Raw genomic sequence first — 19,538 nt, 5'->3', positions numbered from 1 at the left:
GATGGCATTCCAGAACTGTGCTCTCTGCCTCCTCTCCCAACCTGGGAATGGCCTCCTTTACCTGTGGGGTTTTTCAAGTGTTACAGAGTGAGAGAGGTTAATCAGGCTGGCATCATTAATTTGACCTCTATAGTCTGCTGGGGTTGGATTTGATCCTCTCTTTTGACAAAAGCCATGGGATGTGGGGAATTGCAGCTGGAAGAGTTGACCTGAAGCACAAGGATGGTTTTCCTCTGTTCAGAAGTCGTGCAGTCCAGGGCAGTAACACCTGTTTGGGTGTCAGCATCTGCCTGAAGGATTCCTTCAAAATATTTTACATCTGATGCGGGAGGCAGAATAAAACTTCCATCCCTGGAAGTGTCCAAGGCCAGCTTGGATGGGGCTTGGAGCAATCTGGGGTAGTGGAAGGTGTCCCTGCCCATTGAGATGAGTTTTAAGGTCCCTTCCAACCCAAACCATTCTGGATCCTACATTAAAAGTGTGAAGGGGAACTGTAGATTTCCCATGCTGTTTTATGGACTCTTCCAGTCACATTCCAGGTTTGCAGCCCTACTGGTGGATCACAGCCCCTTGGGACATGAATGCTCCCCAGCTGCTCCCTGTGCTCACCCCTGGGTACCCCTGGCAGTGATGGCTGGACATGGTGCTGGAGGAATTGGGGTGATGGGGGGCTCGGACTGGTGTCCAACATGTCCCCACCCCTGCCCTCGGTGCTGCCCACCCCATGCCAAATAGGGGTGGTTTGAAAGGAGGGCACGAGGGCCCTGTGCTGTGTGTTCTGTTGTGTTGTCTGACCAGGATTATCTGCTACGCACTAATTTCCTTTCGGGCTGTGATGAAGTCAGAAAACCACAGCCAGCGCTCCCCGCGGTGCCTTCCGCTGCGGATCACTTGACATGTCCCTTCCCAGGAGGGCCAGGCCAGGCACGCTCCGGCTCCGGCACCATGGACCAAAGGGAGATCCTGCTACAGAACCTGGAAAGGGTCCAAGGCAAGAAGCTCAGCCGAGGAGAGTTTGCAGAGGAGTTTTTGGTGAGTTCACTCAAGGCTCAGCTCAGTGTTTCAGCTCATGTCGGAGGGAATCGCTCGGTCACTTCTCAAACACATGACAGTGAGACTTTCTAGGAGTTTTTTAATAGACACCCAGGAGTTAACTGGGCTAAGAGGGATGTAAAGACATGAGAGGAATGTAATGGTTTGCATTTGAACTGTTTGCTTTTTAGCTAATTACCCGAGTGCTTCCTGTTTTCTGCTTGCCGAATGCACTTGTCGGGACGCGGTTTCACTTTGCCTGGTAACAGAACCAGGGGGACAGGGAGGAATATGGAGCTTCTGGCCCTGGTGACACAACTGAGGATACAGGGAGGAATATGGAGCCTCTGCCCCTTCTCGCCATTGCAATCTGTTAGACCTGTGGCACACGAGTTCCTACCAGGGATCTCCGGTTTCTCCTTGACTTACCTTGTCCTTGTTTCCATGGAGCACAGGTTGCCCAGAGAAGCTGTGGCTGCCCCATCCCTGGAAATGTTCAAGGCCAGGTTGGACGGGGCTTGGAGCACCCTGGGACAGTGGAAGGTGTCCATGCCCATGGTACAGGGTGGAATGAGATGAGCTTTAAGGTCCGTTCCCACCCAAACCATTCTGGGACCTGGGATCTGTGTGCTCTACATCCAGCAGTGCTCCTGGCCCCTCCTGGAAACTACTTTCTTGTTCCCTCAAGGCAATAGCTGCAAAAAATGCTAATGGCTCCCACCACCCCGTGAGTTCTGCATTGCCCTGAATTTGTGAGCTCTCCGACACATTTTTTGGTTTGGGTGCCAGGGATGAGGCTCAGATGCCAACGCACCATCTCATGGCTAAAGCTGGTGGCTGGAAATGGCTCTTGGTGTATCAGCTGGAGGCAGGTGGCTCTGACAGGCTGCCTGGGCTGCTCTGGGAGGCAGTGGCATTGCCCAGCTTTAACAAACAAAGGGAAGGGTAAAACTGGTACCTCTGTGAGATCTGAGATGTGCCAAACACTGGACCAATCTCTGGCTCCGGGTTACTGAGGGGTCCCCACAAGCTCCAGCCCTGCTCTGTCATACCAGTGAAATCTGACACTTCAAACACTTGGGGAAAGCTGAGTGTTTGGTTTCCAGGTGTCTGGGGTGGAGGGAAGTGATTAATCTGAGCCTGCAGTGACAGTCTGTTGTTCCATGGAACAAAGCGCTGTCACAGCCTGCTGAGTTTCCCCTCTCTCTGCCGGGGTGTCTGTGCGTGCGAGGCAGTGGGCTCTGAGCCCTGCTGCTCAGGCTGGCTCCAGAAGCCTGATGTGTTCATTTCTGATCAAAATGGCAGGCGGAAATGGTCAAGGCTGCATTTCCTCTTGTATGGGATAAGATCTTCTTAGAGTGACCTGATTTGTGGCCACTTGGGCAAGGCAGTGGCCTCACCAGGCCGTTGTGCTGGCTTGTGTTTCCAAATGTGACAGAAATATTCAGTGCCATTCCTCCCCTAATTCCTGCCCTCTCCTTGTGGGACCGAGCATTTGTACGTGCAAGTTGTGGTGATGTTACTGTAAATGGCAGCGGGTTTGTTGGAGTCCCCTTTTTCTGTCTGTGCAGCCTCACAGCTGCACACTGCCCAGGCTCCCCAAGGAATGGGCACGGCCCCAAGGCTGCCAGAGCTCCAGGAGCGTTTGGACAATGCTCTGAGGCACAGGGTGGGATTTTGGAATGTCTGTGCAAGACCAGAAGCTGGACTCAATTATTCTTGTGGGTCCCTTCCAGCCCAGGATATTCCATGATTCTGTGATTCCCACTTGCTTTTGCATACCTAGGCATTGCCCACACAGTTTAATGTCAGATTATTCAGGGACAGAAAAGTCAGATGATTCAGGGCCTTGGCTCTGAGAAGACTGACTTTAGTATGGAGTCATGCCCCTTCCATGAAAGCTTTCCCTGGAAGCTGGGGGTGTACTGAAAGGAGGCAGGGGAGGATGTGACCAAAACCAGAATTGCTCAGAAGGCTACAGGGATGTGGAGGCCACAAAACCCATCCTGCTCCCACAATTTCTGTCCTACTGTGTCTGCCCCACGTTCTTAATTAATAGAGGCTGGACACATGGACTGTCCCGAGCCTCCTGTGCCTCCTCCCTGACTCATTCCATCAGATCTCTGAGATTTAACTCCTAGGGTATTGTGGCTGAATTTTGTGGTTTAAAACTGCAGTTTAATATTAAAAACCAACAACCCGGACACAAAAATATGAAAGAAAAAATACAGTGGGGCTGGTGCTTCAGAAGCTGATGGTAACAAACAGTATGTGTTATTTAGAAGCTGGTGGCAGTGAAATAAAATTCTATGCTTTGCCAGGAGAAAGATGCTTTAACTCTCTGTGTGTGCTGCAGCTTTATCCTGAAAAAGTAAGAGATGAGAGATTTTCAGCCCTAAGTGTCTGTCCCAGGACTCCTCTCTTCCCTTTCATCAGTCCATGGAGCCACTCTGCTCCAGTTGCTTGTGCTCCCTTAGTGGCTTTAGCATCGCTGCTTCCAGCTACGGACAGGAGCACCTCTACCAAAGTGAGAAAAATCAATAGATTTACCTGTCCTTTCTGGTATCATTTGTTAAAGGTGCTTTGACACTGTCACTCCTCTGATCTGGGTGCCTTTTGTACTGACAGTAATTCCCCCGGGTCTCACTCACTTGTGAGGGCGATGCTTTGTGTCACTTCACAAGCCGACGTGTGGGCACTGCCTCAGCACACACTTTCCATTCTTCAGAAGCTGTGCTGGGGCTCTCAGGTTGTTCTGTCTATTCTTGCTCTGAGAAAAGCCACTCAGGAAAGAATTAATGGTGCCGACCTTGCTTTGTGGTAGCAAACACGACCCCTCGAGACCTTCATGTGCTCTCTAGTAGTGCGCTGGCTGTAGCACGTCGGCTGTAATTTGTTCCACTCTTTTTTCACAGAAGCTGAAGAGACAGTCAACAAAGTACAGATCGGATAAAATCTACCCTGCAGCAGTGTCTGAGCAGCCAGAGAATGTCAAGAAGAACAGATACAAGGACATCTTACCTTGTAGGTTGGAAATGGCACATGTTCCTACTCAGCCTTTTGTTTTTCTTGCTTTTCTTGTTCTCATCCTCTGGTGCCTGCCTGCACAGTTGTTGTGTGTGAGCATCTCACTGCTGTCTGTTGGCTTTGAGTCCTGCTGTTCAGATGCAGGGCTTTGGCTGCTGCTGTGCCTGCTCTGGGGGACTTTGGCACATATCAACGCCCTCAGGCACATGGTGGAATTCTGGGGATGTCCTGTGCAGGGACGGGAGTTGGACTCGATGATCCTTGTGGATCCTTTCCAACCCAGGATATTCCGTGATTCTGTGATATTTTCTAGAGACAGAAGGACTCCTATTCACTAGGAAACACATCCTCCAGTGATCATCCTTGCAAGCTTCCCGGGTAACATTGCAATCCCTTGCATCCAAAGGCCTTTGGACAACTATGTCTCCGTGATGTACAAAGCAGACAACAGGCAAAACCTGCTGTGGCTTGTCCTGGCTTGATGCAGTGGTCTCCAAAGGACGGTCTGTCCCAGGATCAGAGCAGACTGTCTCTTTCATCCATTCCAACTTGGAAAAGAAAGTAAATCACAGAATAATTGAGGTTGGAAAAGACCTCCAAGATTGAGTCCAGCTTTCAAACCTTTGTATCTAACGCCACAGACCTGGTTTGAGCCTGGAGTGCGTTTAGGTGGTTTTAGGCTTGGCTTTCTGCATGGTCAGAGGGGATCAGCGTTGCACTGGGGCAGTGGCAGCTCCTGCAGCTCTCCCCTAAAGCCTCCCCAACTCTCCGAAAGGATCTCGTCCATCCCCTGTGTGTGTAGGCAGAGGCACTTCTGAGCAGGGCTGTGGGAGGTGTGGGAGGTGTGGGAGGTGTGGGAGGGACATCAGCTGCTTGCACAGCCACCCACCTGCCCTGGATGAGCTCTCTGATGTGAGTGCTCCCCCAAAGCACCTTGTGCTGCCCTCCAAGGACTCAGTGACCGTGAAAGACAGACACTGACTGCTGCTTCTCCTGCTTTTGCAGTTGACCACACCAGAGTGGAGTTGTCCCTGATTACATCTGACACAGATTCTCATTACATCAATGCCAGCTTCATCAAGGTATGGCCTCTTTTGTGCCGTTTTGTCCTGCAAAGGTGTTGCTCTTGTGCCAAGAGGAGCAGGTCAGGGGCTCTGGTGAACCAAAGGGCTCTGCAGTAATTTCTGGGCTGTGCTCAAGGATGACTGATGTAAGAAGATGTGTACAACCAGTGAGCCCTGCAGAAACCCTCTGTGCAGCACAGAGGCACCAGGCTACAGGGCAGGGGACACACTCGTGCCGGGGCCATGGGTGGAACAGTTTGTGGTTCACAGCCCCAACTTCCTTGTCGCCGTTGCTGCCTTTGGTGGGTGACAGTGGTGCAAAATTGCCTGTGGCCAGAGTCACCTGGGCTGCAACCAGTGCAGAGGCAGGAAACCTTGCAGTGCTGCACGGCTGGGACCCGCTGCTGGGGCGAGCAATGGGGCACGTCAGTGTGGGGCAGTGCTCCATCAGCAGCTCCACGTGTTTTGGGACTGTCCTGGGCCTACAACCCTTCTCTGATTGACAGATGGATAGATGGATAGATGGATAGATAGATGGTTGGTTGGTTCCCTTCATTCTCCATGACAGTGACCCAGGGCTCTTCTGCCGGAGAAAAGACCTTCCCAACAGGATCATTGTTCATTCTGTGGCCACATCACCTTCAAGCTCCCAGAGCACTGTAAGAACTGGTGCTGGTCTCAGCTCAACCCCAGCTCCCCAGCTCGGCCCTGCCTTTTCTTTGCACATCACTGCTCGAGTTAATGTATGTGTCCAAAATTCAACTATATGAAAGTCCTTCTAAATTCTTAATGGGCTTGCTGATAGAAGTAAATTCAGAGAGAGGAATGACTTTATTTCTGCTGGTGAACTATGCACAGATGTGTCCCTGTCTGGTTTGAATGTTCCAGGGTGTCTACGGGCCAAGAGCATACATTGCAACCCAGGGTCCTCTCCCCACTACTGTCATTGACTTTTGGAGGATGATTTGGGAGTATGAAGTCCTGGTAAGGTGCAGATTTATATCTAAATATAAAGTTTTTATGTCCTTTTTTTTAAGAAAAGTTGTCCTTACATCCTGAAGTCCTTTGTGAGCCAGGGTTTCACTCCAGATGTTGTGTGTGTCCCACATCTCTACCATCAGCCTCCTCCCACTCGTGCCAAGGCAGGAGTCTGCTGGTGGCTGTCCCTGCCTTTGGGTGGTGGCTGGGGAGGTCCTTGTGCCAGGCTGTGGGTGATGTCCCAGTGTGACTTGTCTGGCAGTCGGGGCTCAGGGGAAGGCAGCCCACAGAGTTTCCTTGTCACTGATAAGTACCCGCAAGAGCTGAGTTTAATTTTGCTGCCTGGATAAGAAACTTGTGCTCAGACTTTTCTAATGAACTTTCTTCCTGCAGGTCGTGGTCATGGCTTGTATGGAGTTTGAAATGGGGAAGGTGAGTAGTGTATCACAGATGGCCTCTGAGTGCCAGGGCAGGGTGAGAGATGCAGATTTTTATTAAATCCCATTAGTGACAGCGAGTTTCTGTTTGATATGAGCTGTTTTCTGAGTCTCCAACTACAAATGGTCCCATGGGAGATGTCCCTGCCCATGGCAGGGGGTGAAATGAGATATCTTTAAGGTCCCTTCCAACCAAACCAGTCTGGAATTCCATGAAATTCTTTAGCCATTTCCGGTAGCATAGAGAATCTCTCTGGAAAGGCAAAACCAGCAGTGGCAGCTGCAAGGAAGGGGAGGCTGGAGCTGGACAGCAGCAAGAGCTGAGCCTCTTCCCAGTGTGAATTTTGTCCTGAAAAGTGAAAGAGGAGACAGCACAGCTGGGCCAGTGGGGAATAACCAAACACATCCTGCTTGTCCCAACAGAAGAAGTGTGAGCGGTACTGGGCGGAGGTGGACGGCTCCCCCCTGCACTGTGGCCCCTTCGCCATCACCTGTGTGAGTGCAGCCACCCCAGCACCCTGACCCCCCCGGGGCACCCATGGAAAATTTGACTCTGACTTCTTCTGCAGGAGGCTGAGGAGAAGAGGAATGAGTATGTGATTAGAACTTTAAAGGTGACCCTGAATGAGGTAAGGAGGAAAGGTCAAGGCAGAAAATGCACCCGGGCTGGCTTTGTTATATAAATAATATATTGAAATATGGTACATTTTGTGCAGAAAAGTTTAGACTGCTCAGGCTGCTGAATTAGATTTGACAGCAGTTGAGGGAACAAAGAAAGTAAAAAATTCATTAAGTCAGACCTCAGTTTCTGAAGGTGTTTGTCAGTCATGGCAAATCAGACTCCGGGTAAGTGACGCCAAGAATGTCATAAAACAGCTCCTGCAGCAAAACCAGCTGCAAACTGTTCCTTTGCCCTTTGCCTGCTGATGCAGAAGGGAGTTGGAGATGGAGCAGAAATCCAGCTTCCCTTGCCATGCGGACATCCCAGACCCTGCCACTGCTCTTCCTCTGCAGGCAACCCGCACCATCTACCACTTCCACTACAAAAACTGGCCGGACCACCACATCCCCTCATCCATCGAGCCCATCCTGGAGCTTGTCAGGGACGTTCGCTGCTACCAGCCCGATGACAGGGTCCCTGTCTGCATCCACTGCAGGTGGGTAACCTGGCTGCCAGCAGGGAAGGGCTGCTGGCCCCCAGACCCCTGTGCTCCCACATCCCGAGGGGTCACAAAGCAGGGAAGATGGCCAAGCCCACAGCCAAGCTCCTCTTGTAGGGAGCCCTAAGGCAAAGGGCTCCTCTGAGGACAGACAGCATGGCCAGGGGGCAGGGAAGGAGGCAGCAGCAGGCCAGCAACACAATCACAGAATCATGGAATTGCTTAGGTTGGAAAAGTCCTTTAAGATGGTCGAGTCCAACCATCTGCCCAGCACTGCCAAGGCCACCACTAAACCACGTCCTCAAGTGCCACATCTACACGTTTTCTCAATGGTGACTTCACCACTGCCCTGGACAGCCTGTGCCAGTGCTTGACAATGCTTTTGGTGTAGAAATTTTTCCTGATATCCAATCTAAACCTCCCCTGGGGCAACCTGAGGCCATTTCCTCTTGTCCTGTCCCTTGTTAGTTGGGAGAAGAGACCAGCACCTGGCCAGGGAGTTGTAGAGAGTGAGAAGGTCTGGGTCAGAGATCACCACCACTGGGCATGTCCGTGTGTGGCTGGTCAGCACAGAAGGACTGAGAGCAGTTCTCAGGGATGAGCTGTGCCTCCCAACCCTGTGCAGCAGAGCCCTGCGTGGGCTGAAGCTGCAGCATCATGCGGGTCTGCACCTTCTGCTGTGTGGAAGGGACAGGTGGCTGTGGGTCTTCTCCAAATATCCTTGTCAGAAAAGACAGTGTGCCCACCTTCTGAGCTGTGCTGGCAACCCTGCTGTGGCTGTCATTGCAGTGCTGGCTGCGGCAGAACCGGCGTCATCTGCGCCATCGACTACACCCAGAAGCTGCTGAAGGATGGGGTGAGTGCCAACCCCTCACTGCCTTCGATGGCACCTGCACCCCTCTGTCCCTCCCCAACCTTCCCTCTCCCTTTCACCTCCTCTGACTGCACTCAGGTGGATTTCAGGTGGATGGGAGCTCCCCATGGCCTGACTGGAGAACGCTGGTGAACAAAGCGCTGATTCCCCATCCCCAGTTTGTGCCACTCCTCTCTCTCTAGACACTGACAGCATCACAGCAGTGGGGCAGAATCCCCCCTCCACTGCTCCCTCTGGCCAGGCCTTCAGCTCACAGCACACGGCCCTGTGCTGACCTTCACTCTTCAGTACATCTTTACTATCTGTATTTGTCTCTCCGCACTTACACATCAGATACTCAGCATTTCCAAACCACCACCTTGCTTTACTCTGACTCTCCAATAACGGTGGCACAGGCAGTAATCCCTGGCCTCAGAGCAGGTTGCTGGGACTCAGAGGAGAGCCTGATGTCTTCTGTTCTACCGTTCCCTGAACCCATCCAACAGGGAAATCAGTGTCACGTCCTCTGTGCTGCCCACAGCTTAATAACTAACACTCTAACAGTCTGTGGAGTGTGAGACAGGAGGAGGGAGGAGGGTGGTTTGTAATAAATAAAACAGCACTTAAAGCAGGCTCTTTGTTAAAAATTCTTGCAGTAGCAGGCCTGGATTTCAGACAGTGCTCTGAACTGCATCATGACTTGGAAGCTTCATGGAATTAGGCCTGTCTGTAATTTTTATCAGAGAAATCATAGAAATCATGGAAAGACTTGGGTTGGAGGGACCTTAAAGATCCTCTCTTTCCAGCCCCCTGCCATGGGCAGGGACACCTTCCACTGTCCCAGGTTGCTCCCAGCCCCATCCAACCTGGCCTTGGACACTGCCAGGGATGGGGCAGCCACAGCTTCTCTGGGCACCCTGTGCCAGGGCCTCACCACCCTCACTGGGAACAATTCCTTCCCAATATCTAATCTAAATCTCTTCTCTTTTAGTTTGAAACCATTTTGTCTTTTCCCTTTCTCACCAGATTGTTCCAGTGAACTTCAGTGTGTTCAGTCTGGTCCAGGAAATGCGCACACAAAGACCTTGCATAGTGCAGACCAAGGTAGGTTTGGGGAATGTCACCAACTGGTCCATGCCGGGACCTCACCTTTTCCCCAGGAGGGTTCACAGCAGGGAAACCCAGAGCAGCAGTGCTGGTGGGAGCTGGGGTGTGGAGATGTTGTGCAAAGTCCCTTTTCTGAACAGAACAATGATTTTGCAGAAATTAATTTGGTAGCTGAGCGTTTCCTTGTGGACAGCTGGGACAGCACTCACAGTGTGATTTATCGAACGCTTGTGCTGGAAACCAGGAACTGTCCAGGCAATGAAGTGGGAACTTTTCTCAGCTGCAACAGACTGAAGAGGAAGCTGAATACAGAACAGCATTGTTTGCACACCCAAAAACCCCCCAAATGCTTCGGTGTGAACCCTGTGAGAGTCATGGCTTCTGCCTCTTCTCAGAATTCACACCCTGCCACTGGACAGGAAAGGCAGCTTCTCTCAGGGGTGCTACTTGATTGGGAAGAGGTGCCATTTACAGGTGCCACCAGTGCTGGCTGTCACGTTTTTTCTGTCTGGAATGCAGGAGCAGTATGAGCTGGTTTACGACGCGGTGATTGAGCTCTTCAAAAGGCAGATTCAAGCACTCGATGCCCAGAAAGATTTTGCTACTTCACAGGTAAAAGTCCCAGGACAACCACCCTGCCTCTTGCAGCCTGGGCACTCCAGCTCTAACCTCAGTTCCTGCTGCAGACTTGGGATGAATTCCCATATTTTCTGCTCCCCTTGATACCCAAACTGAGTCTCTTTTGAAGTTAACGCATGAGAATCCAGCTCTTCCCCTAAATGTGCAATGCTTATCACAAACAAGACCTAGATTTTCTTCCGTCTCAAAACCATTTTCTATTTTCTATATATATTTATGATTGTTTAATGTCATGAGTGAATAGAAAAGCACGAACTTTCTACAGGAGGGACTGATTTCCATGGGGATGTTCCAGAGAAACTTGTCTTCATGGAGTTCTTGGAAGCAGCTGAGGGATTTTTAGATCAGGTTGGGAAGGTCCAGGTTGGGAAGCTTGGGATCACGAGGCAGTGAGGCTGAAAGTGTTACCTCGTGTGCTAGTGAGGGAATCAGTGCCACAGCCTGTCTTTGGGAGGACATAGGGGGAAATATCTTGTGAAAAAACATGGCAAAGTCTCACAAATCTGTTACACCTCTGAGGAAAAATAATGTGATCTTGGTGTGAAGCTGCACATTAACATGAAGAGCCAAAACATCTCTGCTTGAGGTTTTCTTTGCTCTTGCTGTTCTGTGACTGCCAACATGAGCCTCACTGGATCAAATCCAGGAAAGTAAATGCATCACAGCAAAGCCTGGAAGGTCACAGTGAGCTCATTTTGTCAGAAACTTTTATCTAAAGAATTGGGAAGAGGATCCTGCAATGGGACTCGTGCCTCAGTTTTGCCATAGGATTTGCAGGATGTTCCAAGCCAGAGCTGAGTGAGAAAAGAACTGGGAAAAGCCTTTTTGGCCTGGTTAAGGACAGTCTGTGAGCAAAGGTCACACAGAGCTGGGCGGACACAAAATGCAGAGGACGCTTCAAGTCAGGATGTGGTTTTGTAGCTCTTGCCCAAAACTCTCGCCCCCCTAAACCTCCCTCTCCTCTGAGGACACTGTGCAGAGCATGGGGATGGCCATGAGCTGGTGTCACAAACAAAACCAGCACCCAGCTTGCCCAGTGTGGGCTCCTGAAGGCAGAGTGTCTGCACAGGCTGCCTGCCAGCTGTTTGGCACAGCTGGATGGTTGTAGGGCTCGCTGTGCTCTCGATTCAGAAAGGTGCTGGCAGGAGTTGTTCTTCAGGAAGTTCTGTCTGCAGTTTTCAGCTCCACCTTGGTGTTTTCAAGTTGCTGCTGATCATTTCCCAAGTGCTTTAGTAATTAGAAGTAGTTGGCAAAAATTCCGGCTCCTGAAGCAGCACGTTGGTGTTTGCATTCTGCCTCCTCACTCTTGTTTGCCAACATTTCCTTTCCCTAGGAAGGAGCAGGGCATCCTGCAGCCAAGCCGGTCCTGACTCCAGTGGAAGACATTTATGGCCTGAGTTTACTCACCTGGTAAGGCCTCAGCACAAGTATCCCTGGTTGGTATTTGCAGTCACCCACACAATTTCAGAGAGGTGAACTTTTTGATGTGTGCTTTGGAACACTTTAGCTCTCAGGATCTGCTGCCTCCCTTGAGTTCCACTTTGACCCTCATGTTTTTCCTAACAAAATTCATAGAATCATAAGGGTTGGAAAATCTTCTAAGACCGCCGGGCACAACCATTAACCCAGCACTGCCAGGTCCAACACTAAGCCGTGTCCCCAAGTGCCACATCCACGTGTTTTTTGAATACTTCCACAGATGGTGTTTCCACCACTTCCTTGGGCAGCCTGTTCCAATGCCTGATCACCCCCTCAGTGAAGAAATTTTTCTTAATTTCCTAATAATTCCTGCTCTTCTCACTGATGTGTCTCAGCCTCTTCCCTGTGTGTCATTATCAGTCCCCTTCTTCTGCCCTGGGCTTTGTTTCACGCAGTGTTTCACATATGAACTGAGAAGAGTATGAAACAGTATAAAAACAGTCTCATGCACATGGAGACACCAAGGGCTGGGTTATCCCAGCCCTCTGCCTGGCACGGAATGTCCCCCCAGTGGTCCCATCTTCCATCTGCACATTCCACTCCAATGCCCCTTGCTGCAGGAATAGCAGTCCTGAGGATCCAACTTCCCAGTACCAGCAGCTTCCAAGGGTGGTGGGATCTCTCTGTGGGCACTGTTTGGGATTGCAGTGTCCTCTTTCTGTAAATAATTTTGCTTTTTCATTCAGTTTGCTGGCATAAAGGGGCCTCCTCTGTTCACCATTTACTGGTGTCGAAGTGGAGCACAGTCCTTCCCTGTGCTCCTGGCTTGAGGCCGAGTTGGGCTCTGCATTCCCGAGGGAATTGCTGCTGGGAGCAGTGCTGTGGGCCCCGTTAGTGGGCTGACATTTTCTGAGCCCTCGATGGCCTTGACTCCACACCACTTTTTTGTGCTTTACTGCAGCTCAGAGCGAGAGGAGCAGGTTGCACACCAACACCTGCCTCCGCAGCAGGAGGAGCACCAACGTCTCCGTCCTGCGGCACAGAGCAAAGCGTCCCTGCCCTCGCCGTGTGCCACGGCAGCACAGCACAGCTCTGCCCAGGGTGTGCCCCCCATCAGACAGGCCATCTCCTTCGGTGCTTTGAACTTCGTCAGCCGCAGGAAGGCGGCTGCCGGCGAGCCCAGGGGTGCTGGGGATGCCCCTCAGAAACACCGCAGCTGGGAGCTGGACCTGGAGCCAAAGGGAGCAGGCGGGAGGGGGCCTGGTGCCAAAGCACCTCTGGCATGGACTGTATCGACCCCTCTAGCCCTGGGGCAGCAGGGAGAAGACTGGGAACGGGATGCAGGGGATGCCAAGCCTGTTTGGAGTCCACAGGGGCCAAAAGCCAGTCACCCAAGCTTCCAGGATGGATTTTCCCCTGTGGACCCAAATACCTCCAGACGAGCAGCAGACGCCCTCCCAGGCCAGAGGCACCAGGGGCAATACCCTCACCCTTACCTGTGCTCAGCAGAAGACTCCTACTTCTCATCACTCTCTCCAGACAACCCCGTGTCCCCCGTGTTTCCCTTTCTGGAGGGGCAGGATGAGCTCCTCCGTTCTTGCTCTGCCAGTGCCCCACTACAGCCCACCACAGCCAGCTCCCCATCGTCCCACCACACTCCCCTGAACGAGGAGAGGATGTTCCCCTTGGGTGAGTGCTACTGGGACAAGGGGACACATGGGACAAGGTCTCTCTGGACTAGGGCGTGCTGGAGGGAGTGGTCAGTGTGGTCATCTGGTGTCCAGGGAGGGCTGTGGCTGCTCCTCAGGACTGGGTTCTCATGGGAGCTGAGGAAGTAACTGGTTTCATCCTCACACTCTTTTCATCCTGCCTTAATTTTGTCCCACAAGCATTTTTAGAACAGCGTGATTTTCGTGTTTGAGTTACACAGCTGCTCTGAACCCCTGTGTCACCTTAGAGCAGCTCTCACAGGGTGGCAGGGACTGGTGCTGACCAATTCTTACAGCAAGGTGCTCCAAAAAGCATTCAGAAAGCTCCCAGAAATGTTTTTTTCTGAGGATCTTATTTTCAGGCCAAACCCTACTCACTCTTTGCTTCAGAGTGTCATGTGGGGGACACTGAAATCTCACTGAGATTGAGAGATCCAGGACTTCAGGGGCCCTGAGCTACCTGATCTACTGGGTGACACCCCTGCCCATGGTGGGCTTGTTGGATCTAAATGGTTTTTAAGGTCCCTTCCAACCCAACCCATTCTATGATTCCATGATTCAACACAAGTATTTTGCCCAGATCTGTATCCTTAAATCCATCACCTGTCATACGAGGAAGGTGGAATTATTCCTTGATCTGGTTAGTCCTGGTCCAGCTGGACATTTCCTGTTGTCCACAGCTTTGGCACTTGCTCCACTTTGCCCTGCCCAGGCCCCTCAGCATTCACTGTCACAAAGACATGCTCGTTATCCCGGTGCCCTTAGGAAGTTATGCGAGTTGCAGCCCAAGCCAAGGAGCAGCAGAACCACCAGCTGTGTGCCTGGCTGTGTTGGGTTATGCTCATTTTCCTTGTGCAATTGGTGCTGAGAGCTATTTGGACGTTTAACCAAAAGTTTAGAGGTGTTTAACCTTAATGTCTGGTGCGTGGCAGGGCAGGAGCAGCCCTCTCCTCTACAGGCCTGTGGTCCCCCTCATGTCCTGCCATGCCAGTAACCTGTGTCTCTCCAATCAGCCCCCCTGCCACAGCCAGATGATGATGATGATGCTCCACCCCTGCCCCAGCGCACCCCCGAGTCCTTCATTGTGGCCAGTGAGTTGGGTAAGTGATTAACAACATTAAATAAGGGTCTGAGAAGCACTGAAGGCTCACCTGACATCAGTGTGGTCCCGTAGCATCCGGCAGTGTCTGTGCTCTGGCTGCCTGGGGTGAGAAATGATCTCTCTGGTGTTCAATTGCTTCTAGGACAATTTCCTCTGGCCACTTCAGATTTCCGGCTTCCAGACAGAAATCCAAATATCGGAACCTCCTGGGAGTGGAGTGGTGAGTCTCACTCAGAGGGGTTTCCTGACCCTGTGAGATTGAGACCATGTAAGGTAAGTAAGTGGCTTTTTACCTCTTTTCTGGCATTATTTCTATGCCAATCTCCTTATCACATTTCCTTCTATGAGAAAGACTCTAGTTTTGGCACTTTGTACTTGCCATAAATTATTTCATAGAATCACAGAATCATGGAATGGTCTGGGTTGGAAGGGACTCTTAAGATGATCCCATTCCACCCCCTGCCATGGGCAGGGACACCTTCCACTAGACCAGGTTGCTCCAAGCCCTGTCGAACCTGACTTTGAACACTTCCAGAGATTTCAGGGCTCAGGATTGGGAAGAAGACATGGTCTCAGTCCAGCCCCTTCCTATCAACATCTACTTTACTCCAAATATAATTTTTTGGGATTCTAAGACCAGTACAGGGTAACAAACATATTGCCCCTCATTTAGAGAAGGATAATGAAGACAGGACATTCGTGTTCTGCTGAGCTTCACACAGCCCTGTGGAACCAACAGGAGCTGAACAAAATTTAGGCATCTCTTGATCATCCCATAGCTGAGTGACAGCTCTGTGAACTAGAAGAATAAGGCACAAGTCTGTCTTCCTTTACATGACCGTAGAGGTGTGTGTGGGAGGGTGTTTGCACATCACATCCTTTCCTCATCTTCTCTGGCTTCCTTGTGTGCAAGAAAACAACATTTGGATGTGGGAATTTTAAATACCTGCCTTGTTTTTTGTTTCCAGAGTGTGAAGCTTTGGAGCCCACGAACAGGTATAAGTTTAATACTGGGATAATCTTTGTAATTAAGACCTGCTTTTTTTCTGAAACTGCTTTATTTAGTAAATGTGTTTAAGGTCTGTGCTCAGTGCAACGGAAATTGTTGCTAAATAGTCCTGCAATTAAATAGTTCTAACCAGAACAGTTCTGCAACCAAATGAACTGGTAGTTTTATATTTCCTAATCAGCTCCTGCCTCATCCTGTACATGAGGATGTTCCTTGCAGGCTCCTCTTTGTCTGCATGTTGTGTGTTTCCTTTGAGACAACTGAGATAAGATGGTTGGTAATAATTTATATATATATATATATTATTTTAAAGCTAGGTAACCAAGTCTTTTATTTTTGCTTTCTCAGAGACAACCCAGGATGGCTCTAATTCTCCTCCTCCGCTTCCTGAAAGAACCCCGGAGTCGTTTGTTCTCGCTGAGGCAGCAAGTAAGTGCTGAGCTCTTTTCTCGGGATGTAACTGAGGTTTTACACTCACACCTAAACCTGTAGGTTTCTGAGAGCATGGCCCACTTGTTCAAAGCATTACAGTGTAGTGCTTCAGCACTTCCCTGCAGGAGAGTTCAGCAAATACAATGAAAATAAACACAACTAGGGAACCTGCATAAAATTTCTAGAAGTGCTGCATTAGAGGAGATGAAAAGCAACAACAAAGCACTTGGAAAAAAACAGGAGGATTTACGAATGACCACTGAAAATGTATGTATGATGTATGTTCCCAGGTCTGCAGCCTGCTGCAAGAAATTCCTCGAGTCCTGCAGGTTTGGAGAACAAGGGCTCCGAAACATCATCCAAAGAACTCATGAAATGCTTCAGGAGGAGCAAGGTAAAAGAAACAAAAGAAAAGGTGTGGAAAAGGGAGAGGGTGAGAGAAGGGCTGGCTCTGGCACAGCTGCTGCTGCTGCTGCCCTCTCACTGCTAACTGGGGGAACGGGGCCCTGCTTCGAGACTGCTCGTGTTTATGGCAAGAAAAGAAGAATAATAAAAATATTCTGATGTAGAAGTGCAAACACCTGCCCTGTCTGCACTGGGAACAGGGTAATGCAACCCTGCCCAGGGCAGGGGTTATGCCCCAGCACTCCATCCACCTGAGTGCCAATTCCTCTGGGAAAAAGTTGCTCCAGTGGAGTCTGAGTCTGTCCTACAAGGACAGAACCATCACCAGCCTCCTCTTCTTGAGGCTCCTGTTAATTATCCTCGTGAGCTTGTACTTTGGGGTGTTATGGTGGAACAGAAAAGCATTTGAGGAAAACAGCAAGAAAAATACAGACTGGAGGCATTTGGGCTGACAAGGAAAAAGCCAAAGAGAGTGGCACAAAGTTTGCTTTTATGAGATGTGTACTTGTACATTTACCAGTGAATTCCCTTTACCACAGTAACTGATCCACTGCTTCCTACATTTTTTTTCCAACTAGCCTTTTTCTATTTTTTTTTTAACAGAGCTTGAAAATATTGAAAAATATGAGAAAAAGTAAGTCTTTCAGGCTAGTATCTTCCCAATGGATTTGAGCAAGTATTTAAATGTGTGGCATGGAAATATCAAGAACCTGAACTTTTCCAGTGTGAAATTCCCCACACTTTGGAGCAGGACACACAGAGCTGTGCCAGCTGAGCACCTTCTCACCTGGAGAGCTGTAGCTGTTGTAGGAATGTCATAAGGATGATGTGCTGACCTTCAGGTGCCTTGGGGACAAATTACCAAATTCTTCAGGTCGTTCAAACCTGTGTTGCAGGACCCTACAAATGGGAGATATGGGTGCTGGGAGAATGTGAGCCCCAGCCTGGATTCTGACCAGTCTATTTGGAGCACAAATAAGGAATCTCTCACTACAATCCCTTTGGTCTAAAATTAAAAGGCTTACCTTGAAAACAGGACTGCTAAAAAGCGTTTAAAGCACTTCTGAACAAACATTTTCTCAGCAGAAAAATTTACTACTTGCTGCAGTAGTAAATCCACTCTCTGTAAATATGGGATTGCACAAATTAAGGATGGAATTGTTCCCTGTGAGGGTGGGGAGGCCCTGGCACAGGGTGCCCAGAGAAGCTGTGGCTGCCCCTGGATCCCTGGCAGTGTCCAAGGCCAGGCTGGATGGGGCTTGGTGCTGGTTTGATGGTTGGACTGGATGATCTTAGAGGCCTTTTCCAACCTAAAGAATTCCGTGATTCCGTAAGTTCAGCTCTGGAAGTACCAGTGACCAACTGCTCTGGTCTCATTTTTTATTTCTAGGCATCTGCAGTCCATCTTCACTGACAAAATCATCAGAACCTGCCCCAACAAACTCTCCGAGGTCTTTCCTTAACTTTGGTATGTTTTCCTCTTTGTGTTTTGGTAGGAAGAACCTGGTTCTTGGAAATCTAAATGCCAGGCAGAACACTTACAAACTACAAACACTGCAGATAATGCTCATTGGTTTTTACACATTTAGTTTTTACACATTTACAACTTTATTCGCAGCTACAGGATGTTGCTTTTCTGTCATATCTTAAAGCTTAGGAAAGATCTGAAACTACAAGTATTTTCAAATCCTGTGTTATTTTAAAGGATTACATAATCAGCATTTATAACATACAGAATTTGTTGCATTAAAAATATATATATAATTTCTTCCTAGGCTTTGCAAATCGATTTTCAAAACCTAAAGGACCAAGAAATCCACCCTCAGCATGGAAGATTTAGATGCATTTTATAGACTCGGCATTGCAGATTTGCAAGTCCTCCTGAAATACTTGGAATGCCCATCCCAGTGAGGCTTCCATCCAAATAAACACATCAAAAGCTGTTTCACGGTGTTGGCAGCTCAGGCACTACTTGCACATTCACTGGAGTTTAAAAGTAAAGAATATAAAAGTACCAGCAGCCTTCAGTTAATTCACAATGGGATGGAAGGCAAGCCTTGGAATACAAGTTTTATCCTAAGGAGGGACATATTTTTGTTGTGTTTTGGAATGTAATCACTTCAGAAGGATGGATTTGAGCATAAACTCAAATGGTTTTTGATGATGATGAAGACTATGGAATGATCTGGAAAGCCAATGGAGCAGAGTGAGGTGGATCAAGACCCTTACTCACATTTGTAGTCTACTGTAATCAAAGACACTGAGATGTTTACATTACTTGGACTAAGAAGGAATTAGCATTGCAGATTTTAGAAATAACATAAGCTTTTTTTTTCTTTCATCTGAGTGAATCAGAGCATTTGTCTGGATTTTTGGGCAGTAAGTCTTAAGATGGTGATTGATCCCATAGAAACTACACTGTTGTAACTGGACTGCACAATTGGCTGACCCAGCTGCTCTTCCATCTGGAAAAAAAAAAAAAATCCCAAATTACCACGACAGCAAGCAAAATAGTATTGTATTTTAAAAACAATGCTGTTCTTAAGGGTTTGTGATCCTCCAGCACAGAATTTCAGGTGGGAACAGGGAAGACAAGATTTGTTGCGAGATTCCTCACCAGATGCCACTGCTGTTTCCATCAGTGGGGAGGGATAAAGATGCTGAAAATTGCTTTATATGATCGTTTTCCTGTAAAGACAGAAAACAAAAACAAAAAAAAACACAAACAAAAAAAGGTGGGATTTGGGGAATTTGGTCAAGAGGAATCTGCTGACCACTGCTGGAATGGAAAACTCAGCTGGCTTAAAGTTGGAGGAATAGCCGATATTGCCTTTTTTATTACTGAAGTCATGGGTTTTCTTAACAGCAGAAAACAGTGAAAGCCTTTACCCAAATTATATTCCTGTTTCTCCCAGGCTGGACGGAGTTCGGAGCAACCTCGTGTAGCGGAAGGTGCCCCAGCCCATGGCAGGGGGTGAAACGAGATTTTTCAGTTCCCTCCCAACCCTTACGATTTTATGATTCAATGAATTTATTCCATCCCCTTGCCACGGGCAGGAATGGCCTTCTTAGGCTCGCTGCAACAGCTCCACATCATCTCCCTCGCGGGAAAAGCCTCCGCAGCACCCCGCGGCCGGTGTTTAATGGACGAAGCACTTTAGAACA

The 19,538-nt window shown here is 49.3% G+C and overlaps 1 protein-coding gene and 1 long non-coding RNA gene across 2 annotated transcripts; one reads left to right on the top strand and one right to left on the bottom strand.

Annotated features, from left to right (window-relative positions):
- The first annotated feature begins 864 nt into the window (after nt 1-864).
- PTPN22 (protein tyrosine phosphatase non-receptor type 22) lies at nt 865-18,240 on the top strand. The gene is made up of 21 exons (XM_039565239.1): nt 865-1,032; nt 3,948-4,056; nt 5,065-5,141; nt 6,012-6,107; nt 6,495-6,533; nt 6,962-7,033; nt 7,108-7,167; nt 7,553-7,695; nt 8,488-8,554; nt 9,578-9,655; nt 10,178-10,270; nt 11,631-11,707; nt 12,678-13,405; nt 14,439-14,525; nt 14,670-14,800; nt 15,496-15,523; nt 15,885-15,965; nt 16,259-16,362; nt 16,977-17,007; nt 17,764-17,841; nt 18,149-18,240. The coding sequence occupies exons 1-21, from the start codon at nt 946-948 to the stop codon at nt 18,211-18,213; spliced, it is 2,331 nt and encodes a 776-aa protein (XP_039421173.1). The 5' UTR covers nt 865-945; the 3' UTR covers nt 18,214-18,240.
- Nucleotides 17,958-19,348, bottom strand: LOC120411273. The gene is made up of 3 exons (XR_005603653.1): nt 19,263-19,348; nt 18,991-19,061; nt 17,958-18,838 (listed from the first exon to the last, which is right to left on the bottom strand). It is a non-coding gene; the product is annotated as an uncharacterized LOC120411273 (long non-coding RNA).
- Between the last annotated feature and the right edge of the window lie 190 nt (nt 19,349-19,538).

Source organism: Corvus cornix, chromosome 26 (assembly GCF_000738735.6).
Source record: "Corvus cornix cornix isolate S_Up_H32 chromosome 26, ASM73873v5, whole genome shotgun sequence".
Taxonomy (NCBI): Eukaryota; Metazoa; Chordata; class Aves; order Passeriformes; family Corvidae; genus Corvus; species Corvus cornix.
Note: the sequence above shows the minus strand (reverse complement) of the source record. Positions and strands in the feature narration are given on the sequence as shown.